Source organism: Scylla paramamosain, chromosome 25, assembly GCF_035594125.1.
Source record: "Scylla paramamosain isolate STU-SP2022 chromosome 25, ASM3559412v1, whole genome shotgun sequence".
NCBI classification, from domain to species: Eukaryota; Metazoa; Arthropoda; class Malacostraca; order Decapoda; family Portunidae; genus Scylla; species Scylla paramamosain.
In genome coordinates this window covers 1,435,001-1,460,000 of record NC_087175.1, presented here as the reverse complement: position 1 = coordinate 1,460,000, position 25,000 = coordinate 1,435,001, and the positions used below count along the sequence as shown (strand labels likewise).

At 42.0% G+C, this 25,000-nt stretch overlaps 4 protein-coding genes across 7 annotated transcripts in view; 2 read left to right on the top strand and 2 right to left on the bottom strand.

The window, feature by feature from the left end:
- LOC135113400 (uncharacterized) overlaps positions 1-2,546 on the bottom strand; it is an 8,684-nt gene extending 6,138 nt beyond the window's left edge. Inside the window, exon 1 of one of the 4 annotated variants that reach the window (XR_010274823.1) lies at positions 2,371-2,546. The gene's annotated coding sequence lies outside the window, so the exon portion shown is untranslated. The remainder of the gene's footprint in view (positions 1-2,370) is intronic. The other 3 variants (XR_010274824.1, XM_064028654.1, XM_064028655.1) reach the window with 3 other exon arrangements.
- Positions 2,547-3,359: 813 nt separating this feature from the next.
- On the top strand, positions 3,360-5,839 carry LOC135113399 (uncharacterized). The gene is made up of 2 exons (XM_064028653.1): positions 3,360-3,527; positions 4,896-5,839. Exons 1-2 carry the CDS (start codon positions 3,375-3,377, stop codon positions 5,226-5,228), a joined length of 486 nt encoding a protein of 161 aa, XP_063884723.1. The 5' UTR covers positions 3,360-3,374; the 3' UTR covers positions 5,229-5,839.
- An 8,594-nt stretch (positions 5,840-14,433) lies between these two features.
- Positions 14,434-16,317, top strand: LOC135113398 (uncharacterized). The gene is made up of 2 exons (XM_064028652.1): positions 14,434-14,518; positions 14,748-16,317. The coding sequence occupies exons 1-2, from the start codon at positions 14,501-14,503 to the stop codon at positions 15,210-15,212; spliced, it is 483 nt and encodes a 160-aa protein (XP_063884722.1). The 5' UTR covers positions 14,434-14,500; the 3' UTR covers positions 15,213-16,317.
- Positions 16,318-19,751: 3,434 nt separating this feature from the next.
- Positions 19,752-24,030, bottom strand: LOC135113397 (uncharacterized). Its single transcript, XM_064028651.1, has 3 exons — positions 23,938-24,030; positions 21,625-22,695; positions 19,752-20,946 (listed from the first exon to the last, which is right to left on the bottom strand). Exons 1-3 carry the CDS (start codon positions 23,953-23,955, stop codon positions 20,533-20,535), a joined length of 1,503 nt encoding a protein of 500 aa, XP_063884721.1. The 5' UTR covers positions 23,956-24,030; the 3' UTR covers positions 19,752-20,532.
- Positions 24,031-25,000: the final 970 nt, after the last annotated feature.

The window sequence follows — 25,000 nt, the reverse complement described above, 5'->3', positions numbered from 1 at the left end:
TGGTTAGTTAAGTGGATGGTATTGCATCAGGTTAGGTTAGGTTAGGTTAGGTTAGGTTAGGTTAGGTTAGGTTAGGTTAGGTTAGGTTAGGTTAGGTTAGGTTAGGTCAGGTTAGGTTAGGTTAGGTTAGCTCAGGTTACATTAGCATAAAAGTGAACACAAGAAAAAGATCGAGAAATATGAGTGAAACAACAACAACAACAACAACAACAACAACAACAATAACCTACCAACCAACCAACCAACCAAACAAACAAACAAACAAACAAATAAGTAAAGTATTGGAAGCCGATATAAAGACTAATACCACGCGACCAGACTGCATTGAGAGAGAGAGAGAGAGAGAGAGAGAGAGAGAGAGAGAGAGAGAGAGAGAGAGAGAGAGAGAGAGAGTGTGAGGGAGTCCGTGCCTGCCGCCGCCAGCCACTACCAAATACAACAGAGGAGGAGGAGGAGGAGGAGGAGGAGGAGGAGGAAGAGGAATTAATATTTATCTTCGGTTTTGTCTTTTATCACATCTCTCTCCTCTTCTCTTTCCCCTCTCCCTTCTCCCTTCTTCTATTTTCTCTTCCTTTCCTTCTCTCCGTCTCCCATCTTTCGTATTCCTATTCCTCCTCCTCTCTCTCTCTTCTATTATCTTCTACTCTCTTTAATTCTCTCGTTTCCTCTCCCTTTATTCTTTCCTTCTTCCTCCTTTCCTCTCCTGTTCCTTTGTTCTCTCAAAATTCTAATCTTCCTCTTTTAATTTTTTGTCTCTCTCTCTTTTTTTCTTCGTCTTTCTTTGTCTTTCTTCTTCCTTCCTCATTCTATAACTTTCCCTCCTTCCCCTTCTTTATCTCTCCTCTTCCTTGTTCCTTTAATCTCTTTTTTTATCATCTTTCTCAAACATTCCTTCAATCTTTCATTTGCTTCCTCTTCTTCTTTTCCTTCAATCTTTTATTCGTTATCTTTTGTTCTTTTCCTCATCCACTCCATCAATCTCATTTTTCTTTCCCTCTCCCTCCCTTTTTTCTCTTCCCTATTCCTTTTTCAACCACTCCTTCCATCCTTTCTTAATTTCTTTCTCCCTTCCAATTCTCTTCCTCTCGCTAACACTCGCCTAATGTATCTTTTTCACATCCTCTTTTTCCTCTTTCCATTCTCCTCTTCTTTCAGTCACACCTTCAGTCTCATTTTCCTTCTTTTTTCCTCTTCCTGTTCTCCTCCTTTCGCTAACACTCATCTAATCTAACTTCTTCATCTTCTTTTCCTTCTTTCACCCTTCCCTCTCAGTCCTCTTCCCTCATTCACTCCAATCTCAAACAATTTTCTTTCCCAGCATCTTCCAATCACTCCCAGCCAAGCCCATCAAGAATTCTATCTCCCAGTAAAGAGTTCCTGGTGTCCCCTGGTGAAGATACGTAGGCAGGGGCGTGCTAAGTAGGTCTGGATTACGTATGCTACCCTCCCCGTTTCCTTGTTCATGACCCCTTAGACACAGGACAAGACGGAGGGAGGGAGGTAGGGAGGGAAGGAGAAAGAATGGTAGGATTAGAAAAAAACATTTGAAAACCTCAGTAACTCCCACTAGACCCTATTAAATTATCGCTAGAATCACAAAAAAACACTAACCTCAATAATTCCTACTTGAAACCATTAAATTATCACTAGAATCACAAAAAAAAAAACACTTGAAAACCTCAATAACTTTCAGTACAACCCATTAAACTATCACTAGAATCACAAAAACCTCAATAACTTCCACTACAACCTAACAAACTACAAAAACACCCTTGAAAACACGAAAATAACTTCCACTAAACTTCATTCAACTATCAATACAGTCACGCGAACACCCTTGAAAACCGTAACAACCTCCAGTAGGCCTTAAAAATATAAATAAAACATTAAAAGGATCCACTTCCTCTAATCTGATATAGGCCAGCATTCAGAAGAGCCTTGTTCTCTCCACGACTATTTTCAAAGGCCACAGAGATGATCAGCCGGGTTCTCAAGACTCTTTCTCCTGTTAATGTAGAAATCTTGCTAATCTGTCACTAGAACCATAAAAAAAAAACACTCAAAAACTTGTATAACTTCACTACGATTGTTTTCAAAGGCCACAGAGATGATCAGCTGGGTTCTCAAGATTGCTACTCCTGTTGATAATGTAAAAATCTTGCTAATCTGTCACTAGAACCATAAAAACACTTAAAAACCCGCGTCACTTTAACTAGAACATTCTGAATACAGTAGAGGTGCGGCGCAGAAGTGTTTCACAATACTGGTCAGAGGCAGAACAGATACACGCCCTAGAAGACACCAGTACTTAAATAACAATAAATAACAGGTATACAAATGTTCAACAACTCGCTAATCACTTCTTATCACCTTATCTTCACCTGTGTTCACCAGTGATGCTTGCCACCTTCCTATCTTACGTGCAATTGGCAATAATAACACACACACACACTCTCTCTCTCTACTCCAGTATGTCACTCAAGGTACGCCAATGTAAATAAACTGATAACACGTGTTTGCCCCACCAGTGTGTTGGCAGCGCTGCGTGTTTTGAACGGGGCTACTTTTCATTGTTTGTTTTGAAATTTTCGTTGTTTATATTTGTTCCTTTTGTGTTGTAGGTGTTTATGGAGTTTTAAATGGTGTTTTTTTTTCTTTTATGATTTTAGTGTTTAGTGTTTAGTGTTTGTAGTTAAAGTTAGAATATGTACAAGAAAAGCTAAGTTTAAAGGGAAACTATGAGAGAGAGAGAGAGAGAGAGAGAGAGAGAGAGAGAGAGAGAGAGAGAGAGAGAGAGAGAGAGAGAGAGAGAGAGAATTGCGTGAATGAGTGAAAAACAAATAAGAAAATAAGCGTTTTTTTTTTCTGAATGAATGAATGAAAGAAAAACATACACAAGCTCAATAAGAAATGATTAAAAGGTCTCTCTCTCTCTCTCTCTCTCTCTCTCTCTCTCTCTCTCTCTCTCTCTCTCTCTCTCTCTCTCTCTCTCTCTCTCTCTCTCTAGTTTTTTTTCTTTAAATTCTAAATTCATTTCTACATTTATTTTCGTCTCTTTCCTTTTCTTTTCTATTCTTCCCGTCTTAAACTTACATACCCTTCTCTCCTCTCTCTCTCTCTCTCTCTCTCTCTCTCTCTCTCTCTCTCTCTCTCTCTCTCTCTCTCTCTCTGTGTGTGTCTGTCTCTCTCCCTCCCTCTCTCTCTCTCTCTCTTCTTCTCTTGCATCACGTGCATGTCACACCATCAGTTTTGCATCATCAAGGCCATTCACTCACTCTTATGACCGAGCTGGGAACTTTCTGTCTCCTTAAGATGCACAACCTCTCCTAGTCCCTACCGACTCCAGGCCTCTTCCCCCTGCACACACTGACATCATGGACACTCTGCAACCCCCTCTGCACACCCTCCCGCCCCGCTGTCTCCCGGCATGTCCCCCCAGTTGGGTATATAAAGGGCTGAGCTGTGGTGAATGGTACCGGACTCTTACGAAGCTACAGGTCTCAAGAAACATGGGTTACTTGGCTCAAGTTAGTGCTGTGTTGTGTTCTGTGGCTCTCTGTGCTTAGTTTATCTGTCTGTCTGTCTGTCTGGATGGATGGATGGGTGGATGGGTGGTTCTCTTTCTCTCTCTCTCTCTGTGTCTCTCTCTTTCTCTGTGTCTTTCTCTTTCTGTGTCTGTTTCTCTTTGTCTCTGTTTCTCTCTGTCTCTCTGTCTCTCTCTCTCTCTCTCTCTCTCTCTCTCTCTCTCTCTCTCTCTCTCTCTCTCTCTCTCTCTCTCATACTACCAGTCTCTTTTTTTCATCTATTTTCATCTCTTTATCTTTCTTTTCTTCATACCTGACTTTTAATTGTCGTCTTTTTTTTTTTTTTTTTTTTTTGTCAGTCTTCCTTTCCGTCTCTCTTTCCAACCACTCACTCACTCACTCACTCACTCACTCACTCACTCACAACTGACCGAACATTTAAAAATCCCTCCACTTACTTTAACTTGAATCCTAACCCTTATTAACAAACACCGCTCCTTCCACTCTCTCTCATTTCTGTATCTCCTTCCTCTTAATTGACTTCACTAACTCGCTTAACTATTAATCTAAGTATTGTATGTGCCTGTTTTGTTGATTCATTGCTATTTATTTGTTTATCTGGTTCCTTTGCAGAGTTTATCATGAGTTAGGTTTGTTTTTCAGTAGATATTTTGAATATTTTCAGATTTTTCCTAGTTTATCTACGGATTTAATCAGTAAGGTGTCATTTTTCGGTAGATATTTTGAATGTTTTCTGTTTTTTTCCTAGTTTATCTACGGAATTAATCAGTAGGGTGTCATTTTTCGGTAGATACTTTGAATGTTTTCTGTTTTTTTTTCTGGTTTATCTACGGAATTAATCAGTAGGGTGTCATTTCTCGGTAGATATTTACAATTGTTTTCTGTTCTATGTTTGTTTTCTGTGCATTTCTCATTCAATTTCAGAATTATTCAGTAGGGTTCAAATTTTTTCAGTGGGTATTTTGATTGTTTCCTGTACTTTTCCTAGTTCATCTACGAATGCCAGGCAAAAAAAAAAGCAACTGAATTTAGAATATATATAAAGACCACATCATTGTCTTCGTTTGCCGCGCTGCATCTAAACATTTCCCTGCCATCACTCAAACGTACAAGCAATCAGTAAACAAGAAACACGATTTTTTTTTTTTTTCAACTACTCAATTCAGTCGTGCAACCAGTCAGTCAACCAATCAGAAACACATCCTTTTCTCACTCATCTAATCAACCAATCACTCCCTCACTCACCGAATCCCTCTCTCCCAGGCATCCCCAGTTACTCGCTCCTTCCTTCTCTCCCACGCTCTTTCCCTTCCAGACTCTCCCTCACTCACTCGCTCCCTCCCTCTCCAGGCTCTCCTTGCTGCCCTGCTGGTGGCCTTTGTGTCTGCCTCACCAGCCAACCTGAATGACCAGCACAGCGCCGCCGCACAGCCCGCCAACCCACAGGAGGCACATCCAGTGTTCTCTGGCCATCAGCCATCTGACCAACAAGACGCTGAACACGAGGAATCTGACGACCAAGACTCAGAACACCAAGACGCCCACGCAACTTCTGCCCAGGATCACCCAGAAGAGCTTCTCTCATCAGGTCACACAGATGAAGAGCCAGTGACTGAGGTAAACGATCAAGAGGAACCTGGACAACCTGGACCACACCGCTTCCTCAGTGGTCTACATAACTAAGGCGGTGATGCAGTCCTGGTGTGGTGGTGAGTTAGGCGCGAAGACATGCAGAGAGATAGACACCTACACTCATACACACACATATATGGTAAGCTAGTACCATAACTGTTTCCTGTATATGGACACATACATACAAACATACATACATACATACGCACCATAGTTATTTCATACACAATACATGTACACTGTGTTATCTGCCGCGCCTACGCATACACACATACACACACACATACACATACAAACACTCACACACACACACACACATACACGCCATGCCAGTCGTGTGTATATGCGTGAGTGTGTGTGTTTGCGCGCGCGTGTGTGTGCGTGCGTGTGTGTGTGTGTTACAGAAGTTGCAAATTTAAAAAGACTAAAAAAATAAATAAAAAAGGCCATCTGGGATAGTATCACTGAAAAAAAGATATATATGTAACTATTAAACTATTTGTAAACCTGTTAGTCATTATCAATTTCTGTATTCATTCTTTCTTTACTTGTTTTTTTTTTTTCCCATTTATGTACCCTCATCTTTCAGCTTTTGATGATGATGTTTGTTTGTTTGTTTGTTTGTTTGCTTGTTCTCCATTAAATTTTAGCAAGATGGCAAATTACATCGTTTTATTCTCTCCAATATTTATTTTTTTTCCTTGTTCTTATTCATTAAACATTAACATTATTATTATTTTTTATCATTTTCCTCATTCATCCTCATTTGTTGTTTGTCTTAATATTTTGTATTTATTTGTTTACTATCATTACCATCAATATCTATTATCTGTCTATCTGTCTATCTATCTATCTATCAATTATTATTATTATCATCATCATTTCCTATATCTGTCACTATTTACAATCCATCCCAACCTTTTGAATTCACTAATTTATTCATTATTCACTATCATCACCATTACCATTTATCATTATCACCATTTTCCATATCTACCATTATATACTGTCTATCCCATTCACCTATTTACTTCATATTCACTATCACGGCCATTACCATTCATCATCATCATTATCATTTACGCATTTATCAATTATCCCATTCATTCATTCATTCATTCACTAAATATTTACTACCACTACCATAACAATTACAGTCAATCCTTCTTTAACGTCCATTAACAATCAAAGCATTATAGAAAACGCGGTTAGTCTGGTCAGGTTAATTCGATATAATGATTTTGCTTCTAGTAGATTAATTGGCTTTGCTCCCTCACCGCGCGTATCTTCAAAGGCCACAGAGATAATTAGCGGGGTTCTCAAGACTGATTCTCCTGTTAGTAATGTAGAAGTGTTGTTAACCTGTCACTAAAGCCATAAAAAACACCCTTGAAAACCCGTATAACTTCACTACAAGCGCTTTCAAAGGTCACAAAGATGATTAGCCGGGTTCTCAAGACTGGTTTTCCTGTTAATAATGTAATTTTTTTTATTCTGCCACTAGAACCATAAAAAAAAAACACCTTTAAAAACCCGTGTAACTTCACCACGACTACTTTCAAAGGCCACAGAGATGACTAACCGGGTTCTCAAGACTGCTTCTCTTATTGATAATGTAGAAATCTTGTTAAATCTGTCACTACAACTATAAAAACACCTTTAAAAACCCGTGTCATTTCAACTAGAGCCCTTTGAAAGTAGTGAAGATTGGGCGCAGAGGTGTTTCAGAATACAGGCTTAAGTTTATCACAAGAGCAGGGAGAGAACCATGGGGAGAAAATGAGGTAGAAAGTTTTGCCCGAAATAGGAAGATGTAAACTTGAGAGACACGAGTTTAGAGAGGATAATGATGATAATGATGATAGTGATGATAGTGGTAGTGACGGTGATAATAACAGTTATTTGTATTTATTTATTTATTTATTTAATTTTACTTTTTTTATTTAAGATTTTGTTTGTTTTATTGTTATCATTATTTTTTTTTTTTCAGTTCGCTATCACATGCCTTCTCCTCTTTCCTCCCCCCCCTTCTCCTCCTTCTTTTTCTGTTTATTTATTTACATTTCTATTAATTTATGTAGTTATTTTCATTTTCTTTTTCTTCTTATTATCAAATTTACTATTACAATCCTTTCATCTCTCTCTCTCTCTCTCTCTCTCTCCTCTCTCTCTCTCTCTCTCTCTCTCTCTCTCTCTCTCTCTCTCTCTCTCTCTCTCTCTCTCTCTCTCTCTTTTCCTCTTCTGGCCTTGTTAGAACACTTACTTTCACCTCAGCCTCACCTCTCTCTCTCTCTCTCTCTCTCTCTCTCTCTCTCTCTCTCTCTCTCTCTCTCTCTCTCTCTCTCTCTCTCTCTCTGTCTTATTATTATTTTCCTATTCTTCAATTTCTCTTCATCTATTCATTTCTTCACATATTCCTTCTTTTTCATTTCTTCTTTCTCTTTATGTGTTACAGTATCCACTTAAACATTTAAAAGCTAATTAGTCTCCTTTGAAACGCAACATACATTATAAAGCAGGTTGACATTGCTATTTTTTATTCCTATACACGCGGGATCTTTAATTACTAAACCATTAGTGAAAGGCGGAATTGTTAAACTGGCACTGGAGTCGTGAAAACACCCTTGAAAACGCCTACAACTTCCACTACAGCCTGTCAAAGCTAGTAAACTCCTTATTACACTACATTAGCCATGATAAACCTTAAAAACGCCTATAATTTCCAGTGTAGCCTAGTTAATTTTCTGTGCAGCTACGACTAGACTCATAAAACACCCTTGAAAACTCCTACAATTTCCACTACAGCCTGTCAAAGCTAGCGAATTCCTTATTGTACTACCACTAGCCATGAAAAAAAAAAAAATTTGAAAACATCTATAATTTCCAGTCCAGCCTAATTAATTTTCTGTGCAGCTACGACTAGACTCATAAAACACCCTTGAAAACTCCTACAACCTCCACTACAGCCTGTCAAAGCTGGCGAATTCCTTATTGCATACCACTACCCATGAAAAAAAAAAAAAATTGAAAACATCTATAATTTCCAGTGCAGCCTAGATAATTTTCTGTGCAGCTACGACTAGACTCATAAAACACTCTTGAAAACTCCTACAACCTCCACTACAGCCTGTCAAAGCTGGCGAATTCCTTATTGCACTACCACTAGCCATGAAAAAAAAAAAAAGGAAAACATCTATAATTTCCAATGCAGCCTAGTCAATTTTCTGTTCAACTACGTCTAGACTCATAAAACACTTAAAGATTCCTACAGCATCCACATCCTGTTAAGACTAGTTAGATCCTTGTTCAGCTACATTAATCATGAAACGCACTTGAAAATCAACATAACTTCCAGCACAGCCTGTTAAAACCAGATAAGATGACGCATTCGAGTCTTTTAATATGAATCTAAGGCAATGAAACGCTGGAGGCTCCTGCTTTGTATTTAGTGCAGTGGGTGACCCTTTCCCTCCCAGACACTTGATATCCTCTCCCAGTCCTCCCTCTGGCATAAGATCAGCACCGGTTTGTACCAGTCCCACTCAACGACAGCCAGTCTTTTCTTTCCTACTGCATGCCACCAGTTCGTACCAGTAAGCTACGGCTCGCATTATGAAACACTTCTGCGCAGCACCTCCACTGTTTTCAAAAGACTCAAGTTGAAGTTACAGTAATAGTGACAGATTGACAAGATATTCATATTATTAAGAGGAGAAACAGTCTTGAGAACACGGCTAGTCATCTCTGTGTCTTTTGAAAATAGCTGTGGTGAAGTTACGCGGGTTTTTGAGGGTGTTTTTACGATTATAGTGACAGATTGTCAAGATATTTCTATTATTAAGAGGAGAAACAGTCTTGAGAACCCGGCTAGTCACCTCTGTGGCCTTTGAAAATAGCTGTGGTGAAGTTACACGGGTTTTTGAGGGTGTTTTTACGGTTTTAGTGAAAATTTGACAAGATATCTATATTATCAAAAGGAGAAAGTCTTGAGAACCCAGCCGATCATCTCTGTGGCCTTAGAAAACAGTCATAGTGAACTTACACGGATTTTTAAGCATATCTTTATGGTTTTAGTGACAGATTGACAAAAGATCTCTATCATTAGCAAGAGAAACAGTCTTGAGAACCCGGCTGATCATCTCTGTGGCCTTGGAAAATAGCCGTGGTGAAGTGACATGATTTTTTTAAGTGTGTGGCAATGGGTTTTTGAGTATTTTTACGATTTTAGTGACAGTTTGACAAGGTATCTATATTATTAGCAAAAGAAACAGTCTTGAGAACCCGGCTAGTCATCTCTGTGGCCTTGGAAAACAGTCTTGGTGAGAGAGCCGAGCGTGTGATGAGTGTGGTGAGTGTGGTGACCTCATGGGCGCTTGTCTTGGGGTGAGCAACCTCGCTCTACCACCACCACCACCACCACCGCCACTGACGCAATGCCGTACACGCCTTCACGGTTCCTGTCGTCGTTATTTTAATAGCCACACTTTGTTAGACTGGGTTATTGCGCGTTTACTTCACTCTCCTTCCCTCCCTCCTCTCCCTCTCTCCCTCCCTCCCCTCCCTCTTCTCCCTGCCTCCCGCCTCTCCCTCTCTCCCTTTCCAGTCTGAAATATACACTCATTATTATTCTCTTCGCTCTACTGACCCAAGACCCAGTACCCTCCTCCTCCTCCTCCTCCTCCTGCTCCTCCTCCTCATCCCAAGCTGCAATACTGTGGCTGCATTCTCAAACACCTCAGCGTCTTATTCTGAATTTTTCTTCCTTTTTACGTAAGAAAGACTCTGGCCAAGGGCTACAAAAAGCAAAAAATAAAAAAGGCTCACTCAAGCTGCCAGTTCCTTTAGAGTAGAACCAAAAGGATTATTCAGAATTAGAGAGGTGTCTTGCAACCTTCCCTCCTGAAAAAGTTCAAGTCATTGGCATGGAGAAATACAGAAGCAAACTAGGCTAGGAGCTCCAGAGTCTACCAGCTACAGGGATGAAAGAGTTTTTAGCAGTCTGTAATGGGAATACTGTGCCAATCAGGATGTGTCGTGGTTCTGGTGATAACATTCCGCATCAAGAGTAGGAAAAACACACTTTGAAAGGGCTCTAGTTGAAGTGACACGAGTTTTCAAGGGTGTTTTTTTTTTTATGGTTCTAGTGACAGATTAACACGATTTCAACATATTAGCATGAGAAACAGTCTTCAGAATTTGACTAATAACCTCTTTGGCCTTTGAAAATACTCGTGGTGAAAAGACACGGGTTTTTAAGGGTGTTTTCATAGTTCTAGTGACAGATTAACAAGACTTTTATATTGTTAGCAGGAGAAAGTCTTCAGAATCTGGCTAATAACTTCTTTGGCCTTTGAAAATACTCGTGGTGAAAAGACACGGGGTTTTTAAGGGTGTTTTCATAGTTCTAGTGACAGATTAACAAGACTTTTATATTGTTAGCAGGAGAAAGTCTTCAGAATCTGGCTAATAACCTCTTTGGCCTTTGAAAATACTCGTGGTGAAGTGACACGGGGTTTTTAAGGGTGTTTTCATAGTTCTAGTGACAGATTAACAAGACTTTTATATTGTTAGCAGGAGAAACACGCTTAAGAATTTGGCTTATAACCTCTTTGGCCTTTGAAAATACTCGTGGTGAAAAGACACGGGTTTTTAAGGGTGTTTTCATAGTTCTAGTGACAGATTAACAAAACTTTTATATTATTAGCAGGAGAAACACGCTTAAGAATTTGGCTTATAACCTCTTTGGCCTTTGAAAATACTCGTGGTGAAGTGACACGGGTTTTTAAGGGTGTTTTCATAGTTCTAGTGACAGATTAACAAGACTTTTATATTATTAGCAGGAGAAACACGCTTAAGAACCCGACTAATGATCTTTGTGGCTGTTGGAAATAACCCTTATGAGTAAACAAGGCATTTCAAAATACAAGTTCTGGGTTACACTTCTGTTTTTCTCATCCTTGAGCGTGGCCGTCCCTGCAAAGCCTCCATCAGGCCGCCTCACCAGAACCAACATTTCTGTGCCCGCATTCTGAAACGCTTTGCTCTCTCACCACGACTGTTTTCAAAGGTCACAGAGATGATTGGACGGGTTCCCAATGCTATTTCTCCTGTCAATAATGTAGAAATCTTGTTAATCTGTCACTAGAACCGTAAAAACATCCTTGAAAACCCGTACCACCTCACCACGACTGTTTTCAAAGGCCACAGAGATGATTGGACGGGTTCTCAAGACTGTTTCTCCTGTCAATAATGTAGAAATCTTGTTAATCTTTTTTTTTTTTATGTAGGAGGGACACTGGCCGAGGGCAACAAAAATCCAATAAAAAAAATGCCCACTGAAATGCCAGTCCCATAAAAGGGTCCAAAGCGGTAGTCAAAAGTTGAAGGATAAGTGTCTTGAAACCTCCCTCTTGAAGGAATTCAAGTCATAGGAAGGTGGAAATATAGAAGCAGGCAGGGAGTTCCAGAGTTTACCAGAGAAAGGGATGAATGATTGAGAATGCTGGTTAACTCTTGCGTTAGAGAGGTGGACAGAATAGGGGTGAGAGAAAGAAGAAAATCTTGTGCAGCGAGGCCGCGGAAGGAAGGGAGGCATGCAGTTAGCAAGATCGGAAGAGCAGTTAGCATGGAAATAGCGGTAGAAGATAGCTAGATACGCAACATTGCGGCGGTGAGAGAGAGGCTGAAGACAGTCAGTTAGAGGAGAGGAGTTGATGAGACGAAAAGCTTTTGATTCCACCCTGTCTAGAAGAGCAGTATGAGTGGAACCCCCCCAGACATGTGAAGCATACTCCATACATGGACGATAAGGCCCTTGTACAGAGTTTGCAGCTGGGGGGGTGAGAAAAACTGGCGGAGACGTCTCAGAACACCTAACTTCATAGAAGCTGTTTTAGCTAGAGATGAGATGTGAAGTTTCCGGTTCAGATTATAAGTAAAGGACAGACCGAGGATGTTCAGTGTAGAAGAGGGGGACAGTTGAGTGTCACTGAAGAAGAGGGGGATAGTTGTCTGGAATGTTGTGTCGAGTTGATAGATAGAGGAACTGAGTTTTTGAAGCATTGAACAATACCAAGTTTGCTCTGCCCCAATCAGAAATTTTAGAAAGATCAGAAGTCAAGAAATCTGTCACTAGAACCGTAAAAACATCCTTGAAAACCCGTGTAACTTCACCATAACTATTTTCAAAGGCCACAGAGATGATTAGCCGGGTTCCCAAGACTTTTTCTCCTGTCAGTAATGTAGAAATCTTGTTAATCTGTCAATAAAACCGCAAAAACATCCTTGAAAACCCGTGCCACTTCACCATTACTAATTTCAAAGTCCACAGAGATGATTAGTCGGGTTCCCAAGACTTTTTCTCCTGTCAATTATGTAGAAATCTTGTTCATCTGTCACTAGAACCGTAAAAACATCCTTGAAAACCCGTATGACTTCACCATGACTATTTTCAAAGGTCACAGAGATGAATGGCCGGGTTCCCAAGGCTGTTTCTTCTGCTGATGTAGAAATCTTGTTAATCTGTCACTACAGCCATAAGAATACCAATGAAAACCTGTGTCCCTTCTGAATGTCGTGTTGCGGTGCAGAAGTGTTTCATAATAAAGAGGCTGGCCTATTTAGGCTTCGTGATGGGGCGCACGCCTGCAAACCGTTATGCACCACGCCATGTGTATTTTGATGAAAGTTCTCAAGTTACTGCGATAATACAAAGCAACATATCCATACACCAAGCCAGTATTATTTAGGAACCTTTCTAGACCGTATTTTCAAAGGCCTCGTTTTCTCGTAAGGAGCATCTTCAAAGGCGACGTTTTTTACTCACTAATGACGCAGAATCTTCGTTAAACTATCATTAGGAACACGAAAACACCCTTGGCAACCTCCCGTAGTTTCCAGTAGAGCTTGATTAAAATGGCAAGTAAAGAAATGACCAAGAGATTTTTGAGAATTTACATCCACATTTTCTTACATGTGTGGCGTTTCTTTTCAAGGCAATTATGATGCAGAATATTTGTTAAATTTTCCTTAGAACCACGAGTTCACCCTTCCAGTAGCTTCCAAGAGAGCTTATTCAAACTAGTGATTAGATATGTAACGAGGAAATATTTGAGAATGCAGATCCAGGCCTTCTTGCACAAACGACACGTCTTTTCCTAGAACCACGAAAGCACCCTTGACAACCACCAGCACCTTCCAGCAGAGCCTGTCGAAACTAGTAACAGAGAGAGATGACCTAAAAATATTTGAGGGTACAGGTCGACGCTTTCTTGCGCAAACGACGCTTCTTTCCAAGTGATCAGAAGACACGTCCTCTGCTGACCAATGCCCCAAACACACCAAGACACGAGGGCACCGTTAGAGGCTGCACACATCAACCTGACCTGCTTGAATTCCTACCTCCCTCATCAGCATGCCTCGCCACGCATAACGATTCCGCGTGGCTCCAGGCCCGTATTCTGAAACATCTTGCTCTTTCACCACGGCTGTTTTCAAAGGTCACAGAGACGATCAGTCAGATTTTCAAGAGTATTTCTCCTGTTGATAATGTAGAAATCTTGTTAATCTATCACTAGAATAGTAAAAACATACTTAAAAATCCGTGTAACTTCACCACGACTATTTTCAAAGGATACAGAGATGATTAACTGGATTCTCGAGAGTGTTTCTCCTGCTTATAGTATAGAAGTCTTGTTAATTTGTCCGTAGAACAGTAAAAACATACTTAAAAAACCCGTGCAACTTCAGCATGAGTATTTTTAAAAGCCGCAGAGATGATGAGCGGAGTTCTCAAAAATGTTTCTCCTGTTTGTTATGTAGAAATCTTGTTAATCTGTCACTAGAACTGTAAAAAAAAACATCCTTAAAATACCTGTATAACACCATCTAGATCCTTTTAAAAATTGTGGAGGTGAGCCGCAGAAATGTTTCAAAATATAGGCCTTCCTCCCCTTCCCACCCCCACCAGCCTACCAACGAATTCCAGTCCCACCACCCCTATCCCCCGCCCCCACAGTCCCACCCGCAGCAGCCAAGTCTTCTTCAGTTCACCATCCTTAGTATCGAGTTCCCGTTTTCTTCACCCCCCGACGTAACCGTTGTAGGCACGGGTCAAGACAGGCGTTAGGAAGACAAGACGCTGCAATAACCGCCTCTATCTAGCTGTAGTTAGCAGGCAACCAAGTTCATGTACACCTTCTGACTGTCTTTCGTCTCTCCCCCCCTCACCCCACCCACGCTGCTCCCACCCCCGCATCACCTACGGGTATAAAAAGACAAGCAGGCGTGATGGGAGCGCAGACCGTCAACTGAAGAGCGTCCAGATGGCTTCTCTGATTCGAGTTAGTAATTCACGTTTGTCTTGAGTTTTGTGTGTTTATGTGTATGTTTGTGTCTTTGTCTGTGTCTGTCTGTGTGTGTGTGTGTGTGTGTGTATGATTGTTATATATGAAAGTCTTTGGTTTTGTTTTGAAGTGTTGTTATATTTGAAACGCCCTCCTCCGCCCTCCCCCCCCCCTCTCTCTCTCTGTGTGCAATGCTCCTTCATCACACCTTCACCGCTTCCTTCAGGTTCTCCTCGCCGGGCTCCTGGTGGTGGGCTTCGTGGTGGCCGCTCCTGTGGCCGACCCACAACAGGACGGTAATTTTGGCTTCGCGAGCGACGGGCCAACATACGACGAGCCAGTACACCAGGACCCTGCCAGTTCATTCTACCAGCCAGCATCCGATGATTCTTCCCATGCTGGCCCCCAAGACTACCACCAAGACCAACCACAATATGAACCAGCATATGAACCAGCATCTCCGTACGATTTCCAAGCTGACGAGACTGCACGCTCGTCTGACTTTGACCAACCTGCTGGCCAAGAAGATTCAGAGTTTTCCACAGCGACTGTCGCCCCGGAACAGGACGGCCAGTCCTTCAGCCAACCCTTTTTACCAGTTTTCCCCGGCCATCAGGGGTCTGGCTCTTCCTTCAGCCACGACAACGCTGACCAGGGGGTAGCTAACGTGTATTCTAGCCACCAGAAATAAGAGGAACTTTCCCTGCCCACCAGGAGGAGGCGGCGGTCACCCATCCAAGTATTAACCAGACCCAACGCTGCTTAACCTCGCTGATCGGATGGCAAGCAGCGTAGTCATCGTGGAGTCTGCCTCAGCCTTCCACCACGAGGAGATACTCAAGACCACGCCTCACTCTTTGTAAGCTAAAGAATGCTAACCTAAATTAAGTAAAACACCAAACACCCTTCTGTTCCTACTTCACTCAACAAGCACTGATGGAAACCTGCAAATTGAGTCACATCGCAGCAACACCAAGAGCACAAATCGCTGCTTAGGATTATAAACGTTACCTCCCACACCCTTAAACTGCCGTGAGCGAGGATCAAACATCGGACCCAATTCTGAAACACGCGCCGTACCTCCACTACTTTCAAAAGGCTATAGTTGAAATGACACGGGTTTTTAAGGGTGTCTTTATGGTTCTGGTGAGAGATTAACCAGATTTCAACATTATGAGCTGAAAAAACACCCTTGAGAACATGGCAGATCGTCTCTGTGGCCTTTGAAAATAGTCGTGATGATCAAGTAAAGCGTTTCACCACACGGACTTCTTTGGCTGTTAAAATCGAGTTGCATTTCTCAGCCGCGGGGTACCAAAGTGGAAGCATCATCAACCTGACCACCACACACCACACACAAACGATAATAAATGCGTGTGTGTGCGTGTGCATGTGTACAGTCCCGCTACATACATCGCTAGCTTTGTTTTGGTTCAGTTTTAAGGTACAAATGTTGAAGAGTGTCTGCGGTACCCATTCTAGCGCACGTTAACCGCATAGCCTATCTTGCCATTCTATTGCTGTTCATTGTGTATTATGGTCAATATTTTGTACCTAGTAAGTCCGATTGTTTGTTTGTAGTAGAAATGCCAAGTGGAGCCTATTTATATCGTTATTGTTTTGTTATTCTTTGTCTTTTTACATGTTTTGTTACCTAATTTATCGTTGTTTTGTTCTTGTTTTGTTATCTTGTTTGAAGTTTCCTTATTTGTTTGTCTGTTTTATTTATATTTTTTATGTATATATCCTTGAACAACAGCAAATTATTATACATCATTAAAACAGGTTCGGCGAAATTATAATGTCATTTTTTTTCGTTCCCTCAACAGTACATGCATACAGTCCTGATTATTATTATTTTTTTTTCTTCTGTTTTTCATTTTCTATAGCACGATAATGTGAGGCTTGCAGAACTAGCAGTACTCTCTCTCTCTCTCTCTCTCTCTCTCTCTCTCTCTCTCTCTCTCTCTCTCTCTCTCTCTCTCTCTCTCTCTCTCTCTCTCTCTCTCATGGTACCCAAATAAGATAATTATTTGTATGGACGTAATGATAAAAGAAACTGACAACTCAAAAGAACTTACAGAGCCTGCACCAGATTTTCACACACACACACACACACACACACACACACACACACACACACACACACTATAGCAAGCAAGCACTAGTTCACTCAGTCATCTCTCCAAGTCACAATTATGTACAGTACACGCGCTCAAGGAAAATTTTGAAATGAATACATAAATAAATGAATGCTAGATAAAGGACTGTAAATACGTATGCACAAATAAGCTTTTTTTTTCCGCCTCCATCGTCTTTACCAGAGAGAGAGAGAGAGAGAGAGGTGGAGTGTGGGGAAAACAAGTCAACAGGAAGAACTTAAGCTGTACCCAACGCACCGATCTCAAATGTAGGAGTTACTGCTGTTTTCAAGGGCGTGTGTGTGTGTGTGTGTGTGTGTGTTTTGGCGATATTAACAGATTCAAGTGGAAGTTGCTGGGGTTTTCAAGTCCTTCCATGACTCCGGTTATAGTCTGAGAGGTTCATGTGAAAATTACTAAGGTTTTCAAGGACGTTGTCATGATCCCAGTGGCAGCTTAACAGCGTCTTGCCAAAGCCTTAGAAATATTGTCTATCTCTCACTAGAACCGTAAAAACACCATTTATTAAAAACCAATGTAACTTACCACGACTACTTTCAAAGGCTGCAGAAATGATTAGCCTGGTTCTCAAGACTGTTTCTCCTGTTAATAATGTGGAAACCTTGTTAATCTGTCAATAGAACCATAAAAAAACACCCTTGAAAGCACGTGCAGCCTCACAACTAGAGCCTTTTGAAAGTAGTGGCGGGGCAGCGCGGAGGTGTTGCAGAATATGGACCTGTAAACCCTTAAATGCAGACAGTAACTACTAAGATATGCAGGTGACGGTGCGTGCCGGCGCCTGACACCCATGTTGCCCAGGTCAAACACCTGATGGAGGACTCGCCGGTGAAGGTGAATGACCAACAAGACAACGCACCTTAGATATGGCGAGAAGAGAATGAAAGAAAGGGAAAATTCGTTATTGGCAGTTTGATGTGTGTGTGTATGTGTGTGTGTGTGTGTGTGTGTGTGTGTGTGTATGTGTGTGTGTGTGTGTGTGTGTGTGTGTGTGTGTATGTGTGTGTGTGTGTGTGTGTGTGTGCGTGTGTGTGTGTGTGTGATTCTGTTCAAGTGTTACGATTTTGTTATTATTATTATATTTATTCATTTATCCATCTACATATTTATTCATTTACTTACTTATATATTTCGTTAGTTAGTTACATGGTTGGCCGGTTAGCTAGTTTTATTTTTCTATTATTCTTTTCAAAGTCAATATTTTGAAACACTGTTTTCTCGCTAGAATCATGAAAACACCTTTGTAAACTCCAACAATATCCACTAGACCCTGTTAAATTACCACAGGAATCACAAAAACCCCCTTTGAAAACTCCATTTCCTTTCATCCTATCATTGTTTTATTTTTCACTAGCTAGGAACACCCCTACCACATGCACAACAATGCATAACGAAGCCACAAGGAGAACACACATCATACCACACACCCCACAATCACTAAGTATGGTTCAATGAAGAGAAACACACCACCACCACCACCACCACCATCGCCACCATAACAACATCTACCTAACCTTTGCAAACTACCCAGCATGCCTTCCGTTTTCCCTCCCTGCACTGGTTCTCTTGAGATAGACAGATGGAAGTGGAGAGACTATTAGAGAGGTAGATAAAGGGACAGACAGGCGAACAGACAGGCAGACAGACAGATACATCTAGTGAAATACAATAAGCATGTGTTTTTTTCAAGGTATCACATGGTTCTGGCATGCTGCAAGGCGAGGCTAACGTGTGTTTGTGTTCTTTGTCCATCCTCACCCTTCACATTCCTTCTCGTATTCAGAATTGCTTTGCTCTCTCACCACGACTGTTTTCAAAGGCCACAGAGATGATCAGTCGGGTTCTCAAGGGCGTTTCTCCTGCTAATACTGTAGCAATTTTTTTTAATCTGTCACTGGAACTGTAAAAACACCCTTAAAAACCAGTGTGACTTCATGCAGAGCCTTTGAAAAGTAGTGGAGGTGCAGTCAGAAGTTTCTCAGGTTATGGTACATCTCAGTGTTTCCTTCTTAAGTTTCTCTCTCTCTCTCTCTCTCTCTCTCTCTCTCTCTCTCTCTCTCTCTCTCTGTATCTTCATCTCTTTTCCTACTATTGTTTTCCTCCTGCTTCTTTCATTTATCCTCCTCGTGTCCTCCTTTGTTGTTTTCTTATATTATTACCTTTTTCCTCATTTTCTTTCCTTCTTTTAGTCATTCTTTCCTCCTTCCTTCATTCCGTATTCCTCTTCAGTGTCTTGCGCAATAGTTCCCAAACCCTTTTCACTTCAGTAACCTTGCTGTACGTGGGCAGTTTATTAAGTACTTTTCCTTTCGCTTTTTTTTCCCTATAGTAAGCCAGGTTCTTAAGACTGGTTCTCCTGTAACTAATTTAGAAATCTTGTTAACGGAAAAAAAAAAAATCTTCAAAAACAATATATAACTTCACCATGACAATTTTCAAAGGCCAGAGAGATGATTAGCCTAGTTCTCAAGACTGTTTCTCCTGTTAAAATGTAGAAATCTTGCTAATCTGTCACTAGAACCGTAAAAATCATTCTTAAAAACCCATATAACTTCACTATGACAATTTTCAAAGGCCAGAGAGATGATTAGCCTAGTTCTCAAGACTGTTTCTCCTGTTAAAATGTAGAAATCTTGCTAATCTGTCACTAGAACCGTAAAAATCATTCTTAAAAACCCACATAACTTCACTATGACAATTTTCAAAGGCCAGAGAGATGATTAGCCTAGTTCTCAAGACTGTTTCTCCTGTTAAAATATAGAAATCTTGCTAATCTGTCACTAGAACCGTAAAAATCATTCTTAAAAACCCATATAACTTCACTATGACAATTTTCAAAGGCCAGAGAGATGATTAGCCTAGTTCTCAAGCCTGTTTCTCCTGTTAAAATGTAGAAATCTTGCTAATCTGTCACGAGAACGGTAAAAACGTCCTTAAAAACCAGTGTAACTCCAACTAGAGCCTATGGAAAGTAGTGGTGTGGCGCATTAGTGTTTCAGAATATTCCCCTTGGTGTTTCGCGGCGACCTGTGTGCTATCATGTGTTGAAGGATAGTAAAGATAACATGGAGTTTTCAATTTGCTGTATTTTTAAATCTAGTGTTTAGTGTTTTAGTAACGTATACTGGTAAGAGTGGTGGGACTGCCTGATGAGGGAAGGAGGGGGGTGGAAAGCAGGGAAGGAGTAAAATGCTGTAAAAAAAAAAAAAAAAAATCCAAGTTTATAATTAAGGTTGAGGTTTAGTGTTTTAGTGACGGACTCTGACACGAATGGAGGACATGCGAAGAAAAGGGAAGTTACGAAGAGGGAAAACAGAAACACGCAAAGAGCTCTAGGTAGTGTTGGCAACTGTGGGACATAGCCTGATTGGACCCTAAGTAGCTGCACCATTTACCATAGCTGCTACACTTACCACTTTTGTTATATCCTTCCCTTTCTGAAAGCCCAAACAGACACGCATGACCCGTATTCAGAAACGCTTCGCTCTCTCACCACGACTATTTTCAAAGGCCAGATATGATTAGCCGGGTTCTCAAGAGTGTTCCTTCTGCTAATAGTGAAGAAACCTTGTTAATCTCTCACTAAAACTGTAAAAACACTCTTCAAAACACGTGTCACTTCATCTAGAGCCTTCTGAAAGTAGTGGAGGTGCAGTGCAGAAGCGTTTCGAACAGAATATGGTCCCTTAAGATATCAGTGACAAACAATTACCCAGCGTTTTATTCTCACCAGAACAAAAGCTGGGGTTAGCGAGTCAACTGCAGTCTGTCACTCAGCCGGTGGGATTGCCAGATGCCTCCATACAGTGCCGACAGCCTATCCGCCTTTGCTGTCTAGTCTTACCCTATCTATCCACTGCGCAAGTCAATAACAGGCCCCTCGTATTCAAGTTCAGGGGTTTCATAGATTGTAGGAGGCTCTGGAGCTTCGTAAAGATGAGGAGGCGGCGGCGGGTCGGTGATGACAGGCGGTTCGTAGATGTAAACAGAGTGGGGTTCCTCATTGATAACTGGCGGTTCGTACAGGTTCTCAGGAGGCGTAGGGGGCTTGTAGTTGACATCTTGATCGTAGGACACATGGGCCACGTATCCACTGTCTTTGTCCACGTGGTAGGTCACAGTTTGCTTGGTGCCGTCGGGAAGGAGAACGTAATATTCTCCGTTGATCTCCCTGCCCTCCGCCGACTGGTCGTGTCCGAAATCCAAGCCAGCGGTTTCGTCCTTCACGTTATATTTGCTCTTGAACTCCCCAATCACGCCAGGCTGTTCAGATAAGTGTTTTAGAGGGATCTATATTTGTTTTTCTTCATAATGTAATAGGGATTCTGGTTTGGAGGTACAAATAGGGTGGAAAAGAAGGTCCATTAAAGATGTTCGTCACCAAAGTGTGTATCTATGTTTTTCTTTGTGATGCTAAGAGTTGGTTCTGGTCCTGGAGTACAAATAGGGTGAAAGAAAAGAAAGAATTACTGAAGGTGCCCGTCAGAAGGATTATCTAAACATTGAGAAGTGTCTTAAAACCTCCCTCCCTCTTGTAATTGGTCTGTCTGGTTTACGTTCATGACAGCAATGAAATGAAATGAGAACACCAGTATCACCCAATGTGAAATATTTGGTACTTCCACTGAAAGTACTAAGAGAGAGAGAGAGAGAGAGAGAGAGAGAGAGAGAGAGAGAGAGAGAGAATAAAAAAAAAAATTCCTATCCATCATATCAAACGTTTTTTTTTTCTTTTTTTTTTTGCTGTCCACACTAATGAACTATAACAAATATAACTACAACTACAACAATAATAATAATAACAACAAACAACCTCAGCGCTACATCTTTCCTTCCAACGTTCCTTCTTGTCCAAACTAATGAACCACAACAACTATGACTACAACTACAACTACAACAATAACGACCATTTCTCCCTTAAACTCTTACTATTCAACCCACCTCTGATTCAAAGTCGTAGGTGTCCTCTGAGGAGTCTTCTTCAGCCTCCATGGTCGTATGTGGGGGGTGGTAGGTCACAACAGGGGGGTGGTAGGTCACAACAGGGGGGTCGTAGTTATAACCATGGTCTGGTTTCTCCGTGGTGGTAGGGTGTGGGGGGTGGTAGGTCACAACAGGGGGGTCGTAGTTATAACCATGGTCTGGTTTCTCCGTGGTGGTTGGGTGTGGGGGGTGGTAGGTCACAACAGGGGGGTGGTAGGTCACAACAGGGGGGTCGTAGTTATAACCATGGTCTGGTTTCTCCGTGGTGGTAGGGTGTGGGGGGTGGTAGGTCACAGCGGGGGGTTCGTAGTTATAACCATGGTCTGGTTTCTCCGTGGTGGTTGGGTGTGGGGGGTGGTAGGTGACTGCAGGGGGGTCGTAGTTATAACCATGGTCTGGTTTCTCCGTGGTGGTTGGGTGTGGGGGGTGGTAGGTCACAACAGGGGGGTCGTAGTTATAACCATGGTCTGGTTTCTCCGTGGTGGTCGTGTAAGGGGGGTGGTAGGTCACAACAGGGGGGTGATAGGTCACAACAGGGGGGTCGTAGTTATAACCATGGTCTGGTTTCTCCGTGGTGGTTGGGTGTGGGGGGTGGTAGGTCACAACAGGGGGGTGGTAGGTCACAACAGGGGGGTCGTAGTTATAACCATGGTCTGGTTTCTCTGTGGTGGTTGGGTGTGGGGGGTGGTAGGTCACAGCGGGGGGGTCGTAGTTATAACCATGGTCTGGTTTCTCCGTGGTGGTTGGGTGTGGGGGGTGGTAGGTCACAACAGGGGGGTCGTAGTTATAACCATGGTCTGGTTTCTTCGTGGTGGTTGGGTGAGGGGGGTGGTAGGTCACAGCGGGGGGGTCGTAATTATATCCATGGTACTTTGGCTTCTCCGTGGTGGTGTGTGGGGGATAGTAGGTCACAGCGGGGGGATCGTAGTTGTAGCCTGCATGGGCATGGCCTGCAGGATCGTGGGCATGTTCAGGGAATGCAGTGGAAAGCCCCGCGAGAACAAGGACGAAGAGGGGTAGAAGATACGTCTGGAAATTGGCAACAGTATTAGGAGAACTAGTTGAGGGAGGAAGATCAAGGGGAAGATGGAGAGATGAAGGGATGGAATTGTGGTAGAACAGCAAAGAATGGGAGGCACAGAGGAAGATGCAAGAGACTGAAACACCTGCAAGAGACTTGTACTTGGCGCCAACCTCTAAGGCTACAACGGAAGTAGAAGAAGAAGAAGAAGAAGGTGGTAGTGGCGATAACTTCTCAATCTAGGGATACAACGGAAGGAAAAAAAAGAAAAAGAAGAAGATGGTGGTACTGGAAGATGCAAGGGACACGAACAACTGGAGGAGATTGAGACGGCCAAAGGAAAAGGTAGGTTAGGCTATGTTAGGCTGTTAGTTTAGATTACATTACTTCATGGTAATTTCTGTAATGTTTTCAGAGATTGAGAAGCACAGAAAGTCAGAAACAGGTGTTGCGTTGTATTATTCATGCTGTGTCACCATTGATTGCACAAGAGAGAGAGAGAGAGAGAGAGAGAGAGAGAGAGAGAGAGAGAGAGAGAGAGAGAGAGAGAGAGAGAGAGAGAGAGAGCAAAACACCCTACCAGAATACTTACACACACACACACACATACACACACACGCGCCAGCCTTCCCCCATCTCATCAACCAGTAACCCATGTAAAGAAGGCAATGAAGGAGTGAATGACTGACTGACTGCCTGAATGCATGACTGATTGCCTGGTTGACTTTTGGCGTTAGAATATTAAGTCATGGCGCCGCATTAGGAAAAGGAAAGGGAAAAACAGGGAAATTAAGTAGAAAACAGAAGATATGAAAGAAAGACAGGATAAGAAATAAGGAAAAAACAGAACAAGAACATAACAGGTAAAAGAAATAAAGAAAAACCATGAAAAAAAAGAGAAACAAAAATCAAAAGGAAAAAAATGAAGAAAAAGAAAAAAAAAAAACAGAAAAAAATACAATAAAGAACGGAATATAAAAAGAAATCAGAAAAAAAATAAAAAACAGACGAACTAACCAACTAACTAACTAACTAACCTTCCCCCTCAACCCAACGAACACACACACACACACACACACACACACTTTCCCAATATCCCCTTACACCCCCCTACACAAACAATCACTCTCCTCAACACACACACACTCTCCTCGTACACACACACACACACACACACACATACACACATACACACCCAAATTTCCTCACCTCACCATACACACACACACACACACACACACAATACCCACCAAGCCCCGTGTGCCCATGGCTGCCTCGACAGACAAACACACACTGCAAACACATAAAGCTTCACTCACTTTTATAACTACTCTCTCTCTTTGCCGCGCCTCCTTAGCCTCGCCTTCAGGAAAGTGTATCTGGAGCATGTCAAGGATGCGGAATGCGTGAGAAGGTGAAGTGTCCGTATTTACAGCTGCCAAGGACAAAGGACGCAGGGTGGTATGAACGTACGTGATGGCAGAGGAGAAGAGAGGAAGACAGGAGGCCAGGAAGAACGGGAGGTAAAGAAGTCGAGAGGATGGAAGGAAAGAAGGGAGATGTAAGAGAGGATGGTCGAGAAGGAGGAAGTGGGGAAGGATGAGAAGCAGAGAAAGAGAGAGAGAAGAGAGAAATGAAGAGTGGGAGAGAGGGAAAGAGGATGGAAGGAAGGGTGGAAAAGACTAAAAAAGACAGAGAAGAAGAGAGGAAACACAAAAAGTAAAAAGCAAAACGTGATTAGAACCATATTCCCGAACACTTCCGCGCCGCATCTCCACTACATTGAAAAGGCTCTAGTTGAAGTGACACGGGTTTTTTAAGTGTATTTTCTACGGTTCTAGTGACAGATAAAACACCATTCTACATTATTAACCGGAGAAACACTCTTGAGAGCCCGGCTGATCCTCTCTGTGGCCTTGGGAAACAGCCGTGGTGAGAGAGAGCGAAGCCAAATACCGTGAGCAAATTTTCGTACACCCTCATTTCGATCCCAAAGAGAGTGATATCCCAAAGTCACCGTCCTCAACGTATACGGCACTGAACATCATTGCCATTCAATTACCCTTCAAACTGTACGAGTCTATATGAGGTCAGTACCAATGAGAGTGTAGAGAAAGTGCAGGCGACCCTGGAAACTTAGGATGAGCTTGTGAATGCAGATGACACAGGAACTAATCCAATGAGGCGACAGGAGAGGAGGGGACTGAATGAAAAATTTCTTAGCCAGTGTTTTCAAAGGCTGCTTATCTTGTCTCGTTTATGCAGGGTCTACTTGAAGGTTGTACGAAAGTCTTATGGCTTTAGGAAGGTTTT

Coding starts and splice junctions, on each gene's coding strand:
- LOC135113397 (XM_064028651.1), bottom strand. Junction 20,947..21,624: donor CCTACGACTTTGAATCAGAG/GTGGGTTGAATA, acceptor TTATCTGAACAG/CCTGGCGTGATTGGGGAGTT.
- LOC135113399 (XM_064028653.1), top strand. CDS start 3,375: ATGGACACTCTGCAACCCCCTCTGCACACCCTCCCGCCCCGCTGTCTC. Junction 3,528..4,895: donor ACATGGGTTACTTGGCTCAA/GTTAGTGCTGTG, acceptor CTCCCTCTCCAG/GCTCTCCTTGCTGCCCTGCT.